Below are 15,867 nucleotides of genomic sequence, written 5' to 3'. Positions count from 1 at the left end.
TGCCGGGCGGGGGGCGAACCGGACGCGAGCAGCCGATGCTGGAAATATAATTCGCACACGCAGTGCTGGAGGAACTCAAGATCTGTGGAAAAGCGTGCAGTCGACGCTTCTGGCGGAGACACTTCATCAGGACTGGGGGGGGGTGGGGGGAAGATGATAAGTTAGAGCAGGAAGGTGGGCGGAGGGGAGGATAAAGTACAAGGTGGGAGGACTTCCGCTAATTGTGTGCCCCACGCCACCACAATCCCCCTTTTCCCTCTCTCTCCTTATCTCCTTACTTACCCATCACCTCCCTCTTCCCTTTCTTCCATGGCAGACATCCCACCCTGCAAAAACTCATTTCAGGGAGGTAGCACCATCAATTTGCGGGAGACTTCTGGGAGAGGTGGGATGTCTGCAACAGAGTAGTCCCTGAGCAGCTAGCCAGCTGTTTAAATAACGTTGGCTATGCTAATGAACGAATGATACTTGTTAAACTCACCTCAACATGTCTTTTACAGTCTTAACCCACCATGGGCAATAGAAAAGTCACTGTTGCAAACAGTGCAGCGAGCAACACTGTCATTATTTTTGACCCCTATTAGGCAGGCATATACTTTAGGGTAGTCTGGGGTGACGTACGTTTTATATTTTCTTTTTTTTGAAACACTCTCCCATGGCTCTCACTGGCTGGCTCTCAAAAAAAATGATTTCCGGGACATTGTATATAATTTGCCGGTATCGGAGCCACTATTAATATGCGGGAGACTCCCAGAACTTCCGGGAGAGGTGGGATGTCTGCCATGGTCTTCTACAATCGATCAGATTCCACATTCTCAGTGCTTTTATGTCTTTCACCTTTCAACTTCCCAGCTCTACTTCACTCCTCCCCTCTCCTGGTTTCACCTATCTACCATCTTGTACTACTTCCACCCCCTCCATAGAACCATAGAAACTACAGCACAGAAACAGGCCTTTTGGCCCTTCTTGGCTGTGCCGAACCATTTTCTGCCTAGTCCCACTGACCTGCACACGGACCATATCCCTCCATACACCTCCCATCCATGTATCTGTCCAATTCATTCTTAAATGTTAAAAAAGAACCCGCATTTACCACCTCGTCTGGCAGCTCATTCCATACTCCCACCACTCTCTGTGTGAAGAAGCCCCCCCTAATGTTCCCTTTAAACTTTTCCCCCCTCACCCTTAACCCATGTCCTCTGGTTTTTTTCTCCCCTTGCCTCAGTGAAAAAAGCCTGCTTGCATTCACTCTATCTATACCCATCATAATTTTATATACCTCTATCAAATCTCCCCTCATTCTTCTACGCTCCAGGGAATAAAGTCCTAACCTATTCAACCTTTCTCTGTAACTGAGTTTCCCAAGTCCCGGCAACATCCTTGTAAACCTTCTCTGCACTCTTTCAACCTTATTTATATCCTTCCTGTAATTTGGTGACCAAAACTGAACACAATACTCCAGATTCGGCCTCACCAATGCCTTATACAACCTCATCATAACATTCCAACTCTTATACTCAATACTTTGATTAATAAAGGCCAATGTACCAAAAGCTCTCTTTACAACCCTATCTACCTGTGACGACACTTTTAGGGAATTTTGTATCTGTATTCCCAGATTCCTCTGTTCCACTGCACTCCTCAGTGCCTTACCATTAACCCTGTATGTTCTACGTTGGTTTGTCCTTCCAACGTGCAATACCTCACACTTGTCTGTATTAAACTCCATCTGCCATTTTTCAGCCCATTTTTCCAGCTGGTCCAAGTCCCACTGCAGGCTCTGAAAACCTTCCTCACTGTCTACTACACCTCCAATCTTTGTATCATCAGCAAACTTGCTGATCCAATTTACCACGTTATCATCCAGATCATTGATATAGATGACAAATAACAATGGACCCAGCACTGATCCCTGTGGCACACCACTAGTCACAGGCCTCCACTCAGAGAAGCAATTTTCTACCACCACTCTCTGGCTTCTTCCATCGAGCCAATGTCCAATCCATTTACCACCTCTCCATGTATACCTAGCGACTGAATTTTCCTAACTAACCTCCCATGCGGGACCTTGTCAAAGGCCTTACTGAAGTCCATGTAGACAATATCCACTGCCTTCCCTTCATCCACTTTCCTGGTAACCTCTTCGAAAAACTCCAACAGATTGGTCAAACATGACCTACCACGCACAAAGCCATGTTGACTCTCTCTAATAAGCCCGTCTATCCAAATGCTTGTAGATTCTGTCTCTTAGTACTCCCTCCAATAACTTACCTACTAATGACGTTAAACTCACCGGCCTATAATTTCCCGGATTACTTTTCGATCCTTTTTTAAACAACGGAACAACATGAGCCACTCTCCAATCCTCCGGCACTTCACCCGTAGACAGCGACATTTTAAATATTTCTGCCAGGGCCCCTGCAATTTCAACACTAGTCTCCTTCAAGGTCCGAGGGAACACTCTGTCAGGTCCCGGGGATTTATCCACTTTAATTTTCCTCAAGACAGCAAGCACCTCCTCCTTTTCAATCTGTACAGTTGCCATGGTCTCATTACTTGATTCCCTCAATTCCATAGATTTCATGCCAGCTTCCTTAGTAAATACAGACGCAAAAAACCTATTTAAGATCTCCCCCATTTCCTTTGGTTCCGCACAAAGCCGACCACTCTGATCTTCAAGAGGACCGATTTTATCCCTTACAATCCTTTTGCTCTTAATATACTTGTAAAAGCTCTTTGGATTATCCTTCACTTTGACTGCCAAGGCAACCTCATGTCTTCTTTTTGCCTTCCTGATTTCTTTCTTAAGTATATTCTTGCACTTCTTATACTCCTCAAGCACCTGATTTACCCCCTGTTTCCTATACATTTCATACAACTCCCTCTTCTTCTTTATCAGAGTTGCAATATCCCTTGAGAACCAAGGTTCCTTTTTCCTATTCAATTTGCCTTTAATCCTGACAGGAACATACAAACTCTGCACTCTCAAAATTTCCCCTTTGAAGGCTTCCCACCTACCAATCACATCTTTGCCAGAGAACAACCTGTCCCAATCCACGCTTTTTAGATCCTTTCTCATTTCTTCAAATTTGGCCTTCTTCCAGTTCAGAACCTCAACCCTAGGACCAGATCTATCCTTGTCCATGATCAAATTGGAACTAATGGCGTTATGATCACTGGAACCAAAGTGCTCCCCTACACAGACTTCCATCACTTTCCCTAATTCGTTTCCTAACAGGAGATCCAATATTGCATCCCCTCTAGTTGGTCCCTCTATATACTGATTTAGAAAACTTTCCTGAACACATTTTACAAACTCTAAACCATCTAGACCCCTAACAGTATGGGAGTCCCAATCAATGTATGGAAAATTAAAATCCCCTACCACCACAACTTTATGTTTCCTGCAGTTGTCTGCTATCTCTCTGCAGATTTGCTCTTCCAAGTCTCGTTGACTATTGGGTGGTCTGTAGTACAATCCCACTAATGTGGCCATACCTTTCCTGTTTCTCAGCTCCACCCATAAGGACTCAGTAGACAAGCCCTCTAATCTGTCCTGCCTGAGCACTGCTGTAATATTTTCCCTAACAAGCAATGCTACTCCCCCACCTTTCATTCCTCTGCCTCGATCACATCTGAAACATCGGAACCCTGGAATATTAAGCTGCCAGTCCTGCCCCTCCTGTAGCCAAGTTTCACTAATTGCTACAACGTCATAATTCCACGTGTCAATCCACGCCCTCAACTCATCCACCTTCCCCGCAATACTCCTAGCATTGAAATATATACACCTCATAAGATTTTTACCACCACTCACAACCTTTCTATCAGCGGATTTGCTTGAACTTTCAACATCATTTATTTTCACCCCATCTTCCCCTATCTTCCTGCTCTATCTTCTCATCTTCCGATGCTGGAAATCTGCTGAAGGATTTCTGTACCATACTTTTTCCATAGATGCTGCCTGGCTTGCTGAGTTCCTCCAGTATCATGTGTATGTTGCATCTTTTTTCCAGTCCTGGATGAACGGTCTAGGCCCAGAACGTCGACTGTTTACTCTTTTCCATAGGCGCTGACTGCTGAGTTCCTCCAGCATTTTATGTGTGTTGCTTGGATTTCCAGATTTTCTCCATCAGAAGTCAGAGTAGGAAATTGGGGGTGGGGGGGAAGAGGAGGAAGAAATACAAGATAGTAGGTGATAAGTGATACTGGGAGGGGGGAGGGTGATGTAAAGAGCTGGGAAGTTGAGCAGTGAAAGAGGTAAAGGGCTGGAGAAAGGGGAATCTGATAGGAGGGGGTAGAAGACCATGGAAGAGAGGGTAGAGAGAGGAGCACCAGAGGGGGTAAGGAGATAAGGTGTGAAAGGGAAGTGGGAATAGTAAAGGGGTGAAGCAATTACTGGGAAGTTCAAGAAATCGATGCTAATGAATGAACTCACTGGGTCAGTTGAGCGGCCTCTGTGGGGGCAAGAGCAGTAGTTGACCTTTCAAGTTGAGACACTATCAGGGTTGTCGAGACTTATTCTATATATATATACCTGTGAATTACTTGTCTATTTGACCTGGAATTTATTTCTTTGTATTCTCACTTTTTTTGAACAAGATGCGAAGGCAAAATTTTAATTTTTGAAAATCAAATGTAAGGATTTATAAAGCTCTTTTCACAGGAGGTCTCCAAATGCTGTACAAACTTGATTTAAATATAGTCTCTGGGGTACTATAGCATATGCCTGCCAATCAATAAGTTCTGGGGTCCTCTCTGTCTCTAAACCTGACGACTTCGGTTTCGGTATAGGTTAATGTCATGTTTGCCATGATACAGTGGAAAAACCTGTCTCGCGTAATATTATACAAATCAATCATTACACAGTACACTGAGGTTGATCCAGATAAAACAATAACTGCAGAATGAAGTGCAAGAGAGTTCCAATGAAGAGTCAAATAACAGCATCATTGTGCTTTCAGGCTTTGTATTTTCTGTCTGATGGGAGGGAAGAGAGAATGCCTGGGATGGGTGGGGTCTTTGATTATGCTGGTTGCTTTACTGAGGCTGAGAGAAGTATAGACAGTGCCCATGGAGGGGAGGCGGGTTCCTGTGATGTGCTGAGCTGTGTCCACAACTCTGTCTTTTCTTGCAATCACATGCGGAGCAATTGCCAAACCAATCCAGTGTGCATCCAGATGTTTTATGTTCCATCATTGTGTAACACCCTGGTTGACATTTTTACCACTGTGCTGTAGGTATTTCATTTTAGTGGTTCTGTAAGAGCAGTCTGTTCTGCTTTCAGCCTGTTTGGGTTATTGTTGAAGATAAGGGATGCTGAGGAATATGTGTCACCCGATCAGGAAGGTTGGTCTTGGGTTTTTTTTTGGGTTCGGCGGGAGATGAAGAGAGAAGATGCTGGAGAGGACCGGTTGTAAGATTCGACATGGTGGGGGACCATGATCTGATGGAGCCAGGTGCCAAGATTGACTGAGGATAGGTGACTATGAATTTTGTGAAGAGTTGAGCTGTGCACTCAGACAGTTGAGGAAGTTTGGTATGGCCCCCCAGATCCTAAACTTTTTACAGGGGCACAATTGAGAGCATCCTGACTGTCTGGTATGGGAACTGTACCTCCCTTAATCACAGGACTCTGCAGAGAGTGGTGTGGACAGCCCAGCACATCTGTAATGAACTTCCCATGATTCAGGATGTTTACAAGGACAGGTGTGTAAAAAGGGCCCGTAGGATCATTGGTGACCCAAGCCATCCCAACCACAATCTATTCCAGCTGCTACTATCCAGGAGGTGGTACCGGAGCATAAAAGCCAGGACCAACAGGCTCTGGGACAGCTTCTTCCACCAGGCCATCAGACTGATGAACACGCTGATTTGAGTGTACTCTACATTACATTGACTGTTCCATTTATTATAAATTACTATGATTGCACATTTAGATAGCGACGTAACATAAAGATTTTTACTCATGTATGTGAAGGATCTAAGAAATAGTCGATTCAACTCAATTCCAACTCTGTACATTTGACCATTTAATTATAATGGGCCCTTTTTGTTTTTTTTTTCTTTCTTTTCCTTACTAACCCTTAAGTTAATATTCATAAATATAATTCCTTTAATGATATGCAGTGTGCTATGTGTTGTTTCTAGGCGCTGAGTTGTAACGGTAGCAAATCGCACAGACCAGGGTTCAGGGTGGGAGGGCTGCCTCAATTTCACGGGTTTGGTGGCACCAGTCTTCCTTAGATGTCTGCAGTCGGGGGAGCCAGCAGGGTTTCCCCTGCAAAATGGTAAGAGTCAATGGGGACATGCTGAATTTTTTTAGCCTCCTGAGGAAGTAGAGGCATTTGTAAGCTGAGCATTGGTGAGCTCGTATTTCAAATATCTGTTGGTCTTTACCTCAGAATCAGTTTTAATATCACTGACGTATGTCATGAAATTTGTTGTTTTGTAGCAGCAATACATTGCAACGCATAAAAAGTTTAAAAACTATACAGTAAGTATATATAAAAATAAATTAAATAGATAGTACATAAAGAGAGAAAAAAAAAAGTGAGGTGGTGTTAATGGTTTCATTGTCCATTCAGAAATCTGATGGCAGAGGGCAAGAAGCTGTATTCGTTGGTAAACATTTGTGAGTATTTTTGGTGACATATCAGGTCGTCTCAAACTCCTAATGAAATATAGCCACTGCTATGCCTTCCTTGCAATTGCATCAATTTATTGGGCCCAGAATAGATCTTCAGAGATGTTGACACCCAGGAACTTGAAACTGCTCACCCTTTCCACTGCTGATCCCACAATGAGGACTGCTGTGTGTTCCCTCAACTTCCCCTTCCTGAAATCCACAAATAATTGCTTGGTCTTACTGATGTTGAGTGTAAGGTTGTTGTTGCGAGACCACTCAACCAACTGATCTGTCTATTGCTCCTATGCGCCTTCTCGTCACCATCTGAAATTCTCCCAACAATAGTTGTGTCCTCAGCAAATTTATAGATGGCGTTTGAGCTGTGCCTGGCCACACAGTCATGGGTATATAGAGAATAGAACAGTGGGCTAAGCACACACCCCTGAGGTGCACCAGTGTTGATCGTTGGTGAGGAGGAGATGTTTTTTCCAATCTGCATGACTGTGGTCTCCCAGTGAAGAAGTCAAGGATCCAGTTGCAGAAGGAAGTACAGAAGCCTAGGTTTTGGAGTTTGTTGATTAGAACTGAGAATTGAGCTGTAATCATAAACAGTGGTGTGATGTAGGTTCAGGTGATCCAAGGCCTCCTTGGAAGACATTTAGTTGGTTCAAGCCCACACCTCTGTGGGAGGGTAGGAAATTCCATGTTCCTTAGAGAAGAGAAATTGTTTTTCTTCTCACATAAGAGATTTGGATTCAGATTTATTCATCACATGTATATAGAAACATACAGTGAAGTGCTTTGTTCGTGTAAGCAATCAACACTTATAATAGGGGCAGCCCACACGTGTTACCACACATTTTGGCACCAATGTAGCATGACCACGATGCTCAGCAGAACAACACAGAATACAAAAAACAAAAATACAACAGCAGCAAAACAAACCCCTTTCCTCTTCGCCATCCTCACCCCCTTCCACCCACCCACACACGTTTAGTCCTCCAACTCCAGGACAGGCCTGCAGTCTCCAGGCTTCAGCTTCCAGACCTCTGATCAACCTTCATGCTTCCATCTTCTGTATCGCCCCACAGACTAGCCGATGATGGGATCTCCAACTCTGGGCTCGCTAACTAAGTGGCCTCGTGCCTCCTCTCTGTGCCCAAAACCATACCCACAAACTTAAAAAACAACTAAGTCAGAGCCACGACCTTGACAGAGACCACAGCTTGGCAACATCTTAACTGGAAGCATCGATGGTTTATTCCTCTCCATAGATGCTGCTTGACCTGCTGAATTACTCCGGCATTTTGTGTTTGCTCAAGGTTTCCAACATCTGCATCATACTTTGTCTTCTTCTTCATCTTCCCTTACTCTGAAACTATGTCCTTTGATCCTGGATATACCCACTAAGGAAAACAATTACTCAACATCTTAGTCTGCCAAACCCTTCAAAAATCCTACATTTAAAAAAGATAACCTCTCACGCTAATATACTTCAAGGAAAAGGTTAAATTGATCTTAGAGTAGGTTTAAAGGTCTGCATAACATTGTGGGCTGAAGGATGTGTACCATTCTATGAATGTAGTCCCAAACTACTCGCCTTTCTTCATACATCAACCCTTCCAGGACCTTGTCATGAACTTTGTCAGAGGACACCACTGTATAGTAATAGCAGGTTGCTTGAGGGCATTTGTTTTACAAATATTGAATGTAAATCTCACTCAGTCATGCACATAGGCCATTTCATCATGGCTGATCCATTTTCGTTCTTAACCCTATCTTCTGCCCCATATCCTTTCGTCCCTGACTAATTAAGAATTTATCAACTTCTGCCTTAAATATACCCACTGACTTGGCCTGCTCAGCTGTCTATGGCAATGAATTCCACAGATTCATCACTCTTTGGCTGAAGAAATTCCTCCTCATCTCCATTCTAAAAGGACACCCCTCTATTCTGAGGTTGTGCTCTCTGGTTTTAGACTCCCCTAACATAGGAAACATCCTCTCCTCATCCCCTCCATTGAGACCTTCAACATTCACCAGTCACCAGGTTTCAATGAGGTCACCCTCTCACATCAGGGTGAAACTGGTCTTTTAGAGTTCAGCCTCCAAATGTGTGCATTAACAAACCTCAGCTGTGCATTGCAGCACAGTACACCTGAAGAGAATATCCTGGTTACTCAAGAAATAAGGAGACATTTTGCAGAAAATTCATATAAGCAAGGAGAAGTTATTTCCTGCTTTACAATGCATTAATGTGGATAAATCCCCCGAAGCAGACTGAATATATCCTCAGACTTTGAGGGAGTTTAGAGAAAAAATTACAGAGGACTTGCAGAGATATTTCCTCCATCATTAGCTATTGGAGAAGTTGCCAAAGATTGCAGAGTGCTAATGTCATTCCATAGTTCAAAGGGTCACAAAGGCCAAGCCAATTAGCAGAAGTCACAGGTGGGGAAGTTACCTGAGGGAACTCTGAGGGACAGGATCTACTGCCATTTGGATGGACAGACTCTGATTAGGAGTCCCCATGGCTTTGTATGTGGGAAGTTGAGCTTAATGAATCTCTTAAGAGTTCTTTGAAAAGGTAACCAAATCGGTAGATGAAGGTAGGGTAGTACATGTTGTCCATTTGGACTTTAGTAAGGCCTTCAACAAGGCCCTACATGGCAGGCTGGTCTGCAGAACAACAAATTTCACATCACATTAGACAATGATAATAAACCTATTTGGGTTCTATTGGTTAGATCCTGTGGAATTAGGGAGAACTCATCAGGTGGATACAAAATTGGCTCAGAGGTAGGAAGCAGAGGGTGGTTATTGAAGTGTTTCTTGGAAACGAGACAATGATTAGTGTATGCCGCAGGGGTCAGCGTGGGTCCCTTTCTATTCTTTACATATGATTTGGATGCAAATACACCAAGGTTTGGTCAGTAAATTTGCCAATGGCATGTAATTAGGAGTTATGGTAAAATACAGGGGAATCTGGATCATTTGGGGAAGTGGGCTGAGGAGTGGCAAATACTCAAGAAAGTCAAACCAGTGTAGGACTTGTACTATGGATGGTAGAGGCCTAGGGAATATAATGGTATAGAGGCACTGAGGAGTACCAGTGCAGAGTTTGTTGAAAGTGAAGTCAGAGGTAGATAAGGCGATGAAAAAAGGTGTATGCCTTGCTGGTCTTCATCAGTCAGGTCACTGAGTGTAGGAGTTAGGACATTTTTGTTTTTTTGCAGTTGTACAAGTTGTCAGTGGAGCTGCACTTTGTAATAGGGTGAACAAAACTATACTCAGAACAGAGTCATAGAAACAGGTCTCACAGCACAAATAGACCATTATCCCTGAAGTCACTTTTGGATCTCTCCCCTCCCCCATCTTGTTACTGTACCCTCTAGTTTTGGACTCCCCAATCCTGGGGAAAAGATTATAACCATCTATCTCATCTGTAACCCTCAAGATTTTATAAACTTCTGTGAAGTCTCCCTTCATTCTCCCGCACTCCAGGGAAGACCCAGTGTGGCCAGCTTCTCCCGAAAACTTAGGCCCTCTAGTCCAGGTAGCATCCTCGAAAATCACTTCTGCGCTCTCTTTAACTTGACAATGCTTTTCCTATAACAGGCCGACCAAGCTACCTGCAATGTAATGTCCCTACTCCTAAACTCAATGCCCTGACTGAGGAGAGCCACCAAGCTTCGCCACCCTGTCCATTTGTGTGGCCGCTTTCAGTGAACAGTACACCTGTACTCCCAGCTCTCTCTGCTCCATCAGTGCCCTGCCATTCTCTGTATAGAATTGCCTCCATAAATTTGTAGGAAACACGTAATTGAACTGGAAAGAGTGCAGAAAAAATGAGGATGTTGCTAGGACTATAGGGCCCAGGTTTTAAGGAAAGGTGTCTTCATTGCTCATAATGTAGGAGAATGAGGAGTGACTATATAAATCATGCAAAGCATAGATAAGGTGGATAGTAACCATCTTTTCCAAGTGGCAGAGTTAAAAATAGAGGGTATAGATTTATGGTAAGGGGTAAGTTTTAAAAGGAACCTGAGTAGCAACATTTTCCACACAGTATTGTGAGTATATGGAATAAACTGCCAGAGAGAATGGTTGAGGCAGGTAAATAGCATCATTTAAGAAGCAGGCGGATAGGTACCTGGAGTAGAGTCATCTGGAAGGAGATGTGGTAAATTGGGACTAGTTATGTGGACAATGTGGTTGGCTTTTGGACAGGTTAGGCTGAAGGGGCTGTAAGGGGTGATATCATTCTATGACTGACAATATCTGAGGTTGGAGAGAAGTTTGTTCTGCAGAGGGGGACTACTTATCTAATAGGTTTGCTGCACTCCTGTGCGATGTTTGTGTGAAATGTGTACACTACTGCAACAGGAAAAAAATAAGGAAAAGGGTCGGAGCAATGGTACAGACTTACTTGTCTCTTGTCTGCCAGGAAGTAGCTCTGAGGTGGACCCACTGGTTAGAATTAAAGGTTGAATGTCAAAACATAGCAGGGAACACAAAAACAGGAGCAGGAGCAGTCTACCAAGCCCCTAATCCTGCCACATCATTAAATATGATCATGGTGATCTAACCCAGACCTCAACTCCTCCTCTGTGTAAGTTCCCCATACTCCACAATTCTCCCACATTTTAAAAAAGTGTATCCATCCCACCATTTTAAATATTTATAGTGATATAGCTTCCATAACTCTCTCGGGTGGAAAATTTCTCTGCATGAAGAAATGGCTACAAATCTTTGTCTTAAATTACCAACCCCTTGAAACAATGTTCCCTAATTAAGACTCTCCAACTACTGAAACCACCTTGACATCTCTCTTGTTATGCCATCTTAGGATCTTGCATTTCAATATGATAACATACCTCTAAATGCCAAAGAATTCAGACCCAACTTTTATAACCTCTCATGATAGGACAATTCTCTCATTCCACTGATGAATATCTTTTGGACTACTTTCAATGTACTGGGTCCTTACTCGGAAGTAGTTTGTAGATTAACTTCAAAGGCAGACACAGTTGAAAAAAATTCTCCATGATCCTTCTTAGTTGACAGGGTTAAAGGTTTTTGTGCAGTCGATAAATGCAAGTTTAGTAGATGATGCTATTCCTTGCACTTATCTTGCTGTTGACATTCAAAGATCATGCCCATTATCCTTCTGGATAGATGGAATTCACAATACAATTCAGGGCACCTGGAAGCAGGTGAGTGACTTGGGTGTGACTTAGTCCCTAGGTGGTAGACAGTAGGGAGACCTCCTACAGTTACCCAGAGCAATTACGTGTTCCGAGTTTCCCTTCGTGTCCTCTGCTTCCCAGATGTGGGAAAAGAGGTTGTGAATTTGTCCCTGAAGTTCCTCCCTAACAAGTTTTACCTTTTCAACAGCATTTCAATTATGGCTGCAGGATATTTGCATCCACTTGTAAGGTCTTTCTTTAACATCACTTAAAAAAAAAACAATGGTCCAACTTTAGCAAACAATACAAATTTGGAAGTATGGAAAACCGTAACTACAAGAACAGCTGCGAGGTTAGAATTCATTTGGTAAGTATCTCACCACCTAACAGACCACTGTCTACAAGACTTGGGTCAGGATTGTGATGGAATATTTTCCAATTGCCTGGATGCACACAGATTCAAGAACATTTGAGAATCTCAACACCATATAGAACATAGCTATCTGCTTGGTAGGTATCAAATCACGATAATAAACCAGGCCACCTCTATTCTATATTGATACCATCATCTTGCTACCCTCCCCTAAACTCCTCTCTTCTCTTTACCAGTGAAGTATTTGATTGCTAAGCACATCTTTCACTTTAATTAGGCTCAAGACCAATTTAACATTATGTTTGCACTGACAAGAAACTGCTCGTTAATTTAGAGCCTGATACATCTAAAATTCCTGGTGGTTTAAGAATATGCTTGAATTTAATACTCCAAATCCATGACAATTATCTTTTTAATCAACAAATTTAATCAATTTCATTCAAAGCTTGTGTCAGAGATTGTTCTGATAACAAATTCTACTGCAATAGCAGAAACAGAATAGGAATTCTGAAATGTACCTATCTGCATATTTTTTTTTAATTGTGCCTTTAAAATAACAATCTGACAGTCAAAACCCATATAAAGTTTAGTGAGAAAGCATTGTTAATTTTTTTTTAAGGAAGGGGGAAGCTCAGTTTTATGTTTCATCGACAGCTCTTGTTAAGTTGAATTTGATCGCACGCGTAGGTTCTGTAACATTTCCTCCACGAAGGCCAGCATAGAAGACCTGAGGCTTGGGCACATTGCTGGAATTATCTCTCTTTGTCTGTAGTGCCTTATCCTTAGGAAGGTAAACTTGGGAAGTGTTATCTCTTCTCATATGGCTGAGAGTTGTCTGCATGTGGCGAGTGACCTTCTGCCGCAGGTTTGCCTTGGGACGATTAAAATACAAAATGCCATTAACTCTGTAGCTTTATGCATTCAATGTTAATCACAACTGTGTTGATAGTCTTATAGAAACAAAAATTATATGGTAAGTGTACATTCTGGGGGTAAGGGATGGCATTTAAGAAAAATGAACATCTTCAATAAGCAACAACTACAGGATGTGGAAACAAAAATACTCAACTGACCAGGCAGCATCTAGAATTGTAGAGTGACAGAGAGGTCCTTTGGCCCACCGGTTCCACAACAACCATCAACCACCCACTTACACTTATCATTCTCCTCTCATTTTCATTAATTCCCTCCAACACACGGACAAAGAAACAACGTACTGCAGGTCTCCAGTCTTTCTTTAGCACTTAGAGAGGTTAGCGAATGATGTTTTAAGATGTAGCGTAGAAGGAGAGAACAAAGAGAATACGTCTTGCTCAGGAGAAGCTGAACACTACAAACAGTGTTGGTTGGTGTCTGCTGAGATGGTTTGTTAATGCCATTTAATATTTGTAGAAGGAATAAAATAGGAGAGATAAAAGGAGAAATGCTGCAACTTTGAGATAGATGATACCGTAATTGTTCTTAATATTAAATTGGTAGGTATACACAGATCAGACAGCATCTGCGGAGAGACAAAACTGAATTAATGATACAAGTTGTTGACGTTTCAGCAGATTAACATAGAAAACCTACAGCACAACACAGGCCCTTTGGCCCACAATGCTGTGCGGAACATGTAGTTACTTTGGAAATTACCTAGGGTTACCCATAATCCTCTATTTTTCTAAGCTCCATGTACCTATCCAGGAGTCTTTTAAAAGACCCTATTGTATCCGCCTCCACCACCGTCACCGGCAGCCTATTCCATGCACTCAACTCCCTGTGTGAAAAAACTTACCCCTGACATCTCCTCTGTACATGCTTCTAAGCACCTTAAAACTGTGCCCTCTTATGTTAGCCATTTCAGTCCTGGGTACAAGCCTCTGACTAGATTAGGCCAGTTCTGTTACAAAATGGCAACGTAGAAAGATTAGTTATCTGCAGTTGTTGAACTCAGTGTTAATTCTTGAGGATCTGAAGACAAGGTACTGTTCCTCAAGCTTAAGTTGGGCTCCTTAGGATTAGTGTATGAGGCTAATGACAGAGAGTCAGAGTGGAAGAAGGAGTATGATCGAGAATTAATGTGACAAGCAGCTGAAAACTCAGGGTCACCCTTTCGGACAAAGTGGTGGTGTTCCACTAAGCTGTCGCTCAATCTGTTTTTGATTTCTTCAGCGTAGAAGAGTTCAAGCAATGAATGCTTCAACTGGAAGCAGCACTTGGATTGCTGAATGGTAAGATGCCAGAAGGTAAAATGTTATCTTTTTTATCTGCTATGGTTGCGTGGAAGGGTGCTGTGAAAAGGGGAGTGAGTCTTTGTGAAGGTAAAAGTGCTGACCAAGAATTCACCATCTCCTGTGTTTTCAGCTTTCTGAAGGGATTGCTCATTTCTCAGCTCTCTGGTTCGCTCCTTTCCGGTACAGTTCCTTTGACCCAACCTGCAAGAACAAGCTCAGTGAACCTTTCCAAAGGCTCCGTGGGGAAAGATCGTAGTGTAGGGTCCTGCCACCACTGAACACAACATGAACACTTTCAAACACTGGTCTATTTCTGACACCTCTCTCCCCTTTCTCGATTTCTTGGTCTCTATTTCTGGAAACAGCTTACCTACTGATGTCTATTATAAACCCTCTGACTCTCACAGCTAACTGGGCTATACCTCTTCCCAACCTGTTTCTTGTAGAAATACCATCCCCTCTCTCAATTCTTCCATTTCTGCGGCATCTGCTCTCAGGAAGGGGCCTTTCTTTCCAGAACTAATGAGATGTCCTCCTTCTTCAAAGAAAGGACTTTCCTTTCCTCCACCATCAATGCTACCCTCAACCACATCTCTTCCACTCTGTGCATATAGGCCCTCACCCCATTCTCCCACCACCCTACCAGGGAAGAGTTCCTCTTATCCTCACCTACCACCCCACGTCCAGTACATAATTCTTTATCATTTCTGCCATCTCCAACAGGATCCCACCATCAAACAAATCTTACTCTCCCCACTTTCTGCTTTTTACATGGATCACTCCCTACACAACTCCCTTGTCCTTTGTCCCTCCCCAATGATCTCCCTCCTAGCACTTAACCTTGCAAGCGGAACAAATGCTACAACTGCCCTTACACCTCCTCTCTCACTGCCATTCAGGGTCCCAAACAGTCCTTCCAGGTGACATGATGTTTCACCTGTGAGTCTGTTGGGGTCAACTACTGTATCCAGTGCTCCTGGAGTGACCACCTATATATCAGTAAGACCCGACGCAGATTGGGAGACTACTCCATCCGCCAGAAAAAGCAGGATCTCCTAGTGGCCACCCATTTTAATTCCACTTCCCATTCCCATTCTGCTACTGTGATGAGGCCACATTCAGGTTGGAGGAGCAATACTTTATATTCCATCTGTTTAGCCTCCAACCTGATGGCATAACATCGATTTCTCAAACTTCCAGTAATGCCCCCCAACTTCTCCTTCCCCATTCCCACTTCCCTCTCTCACTTTATCTCCTTACCTGCCCATCACCTCGCTTTGGTTCTCCTCTCCCTTCCCTTTCTTCCATGGGTTTCTGTCTTCTCCCATCAAATTCCCCCTTCTCCAGCCCGGTTTCTTTTTCACCAATCAACTTCCCAGCTCTTTACTTCACCACTTCTTATCTCCCAGTTTCACCATGTGGTTCTTTCTCCCCTTCCCCCCCCCCCCACTTTCTCACTCT

General features: G+C 43.2%; 1 protein-coding gene across 4 annotated transcripts in view; it reads right to left on the bottom strand.

Moving 5' to 3' along the window:
• Positions 1 to 12,597: 12,597 nt before the first annotated feature.
• cfap206 (cilia and flagella associated protein 206) overlaps positions 12,598 to 15,867 on the bottom strand; it is a 51,386-nt gene continuing 48,116 nt past the window's right edge. For all 4 annotated transcript variants that reach the window (XM_063040353.1, XM_063040354.1, XM_063040355.1 and 1 more), the window contains one exon: positions 12,598 to 13,061. In XM_063040353.1, the coding sequence (XP_062896423.1) occupies positions 12,828 to 13,061 (234 nt within the window). In that variant the 3' untranslated portion in view covers positions 12,598 to 12,827. The remainder of the gene's footprint in view (positions 13,062 to 15,867) is intronic.

Source organism: Mobula hypostoma, chromosome 2 (assembly GCF_963921235.1).
Source record: "Mobula hypostoma chromosome 2, sMobHyp1.1, whole genome shotgun sequence".
In the NCBI taxonomy this organism is placed as follows: domain Eukaryota; kingdom Metazoa; phylum Chordata; class Chondrichthyes; order Myliobatiformes; family Myliobatidae; genus Mobula; species Mobula hypostoma.
The sequence above is the reverse complement of the archived record's forward strand: the minus strand, read 5'-3'. Positions and strand labels throughout refer to the sequence as shown.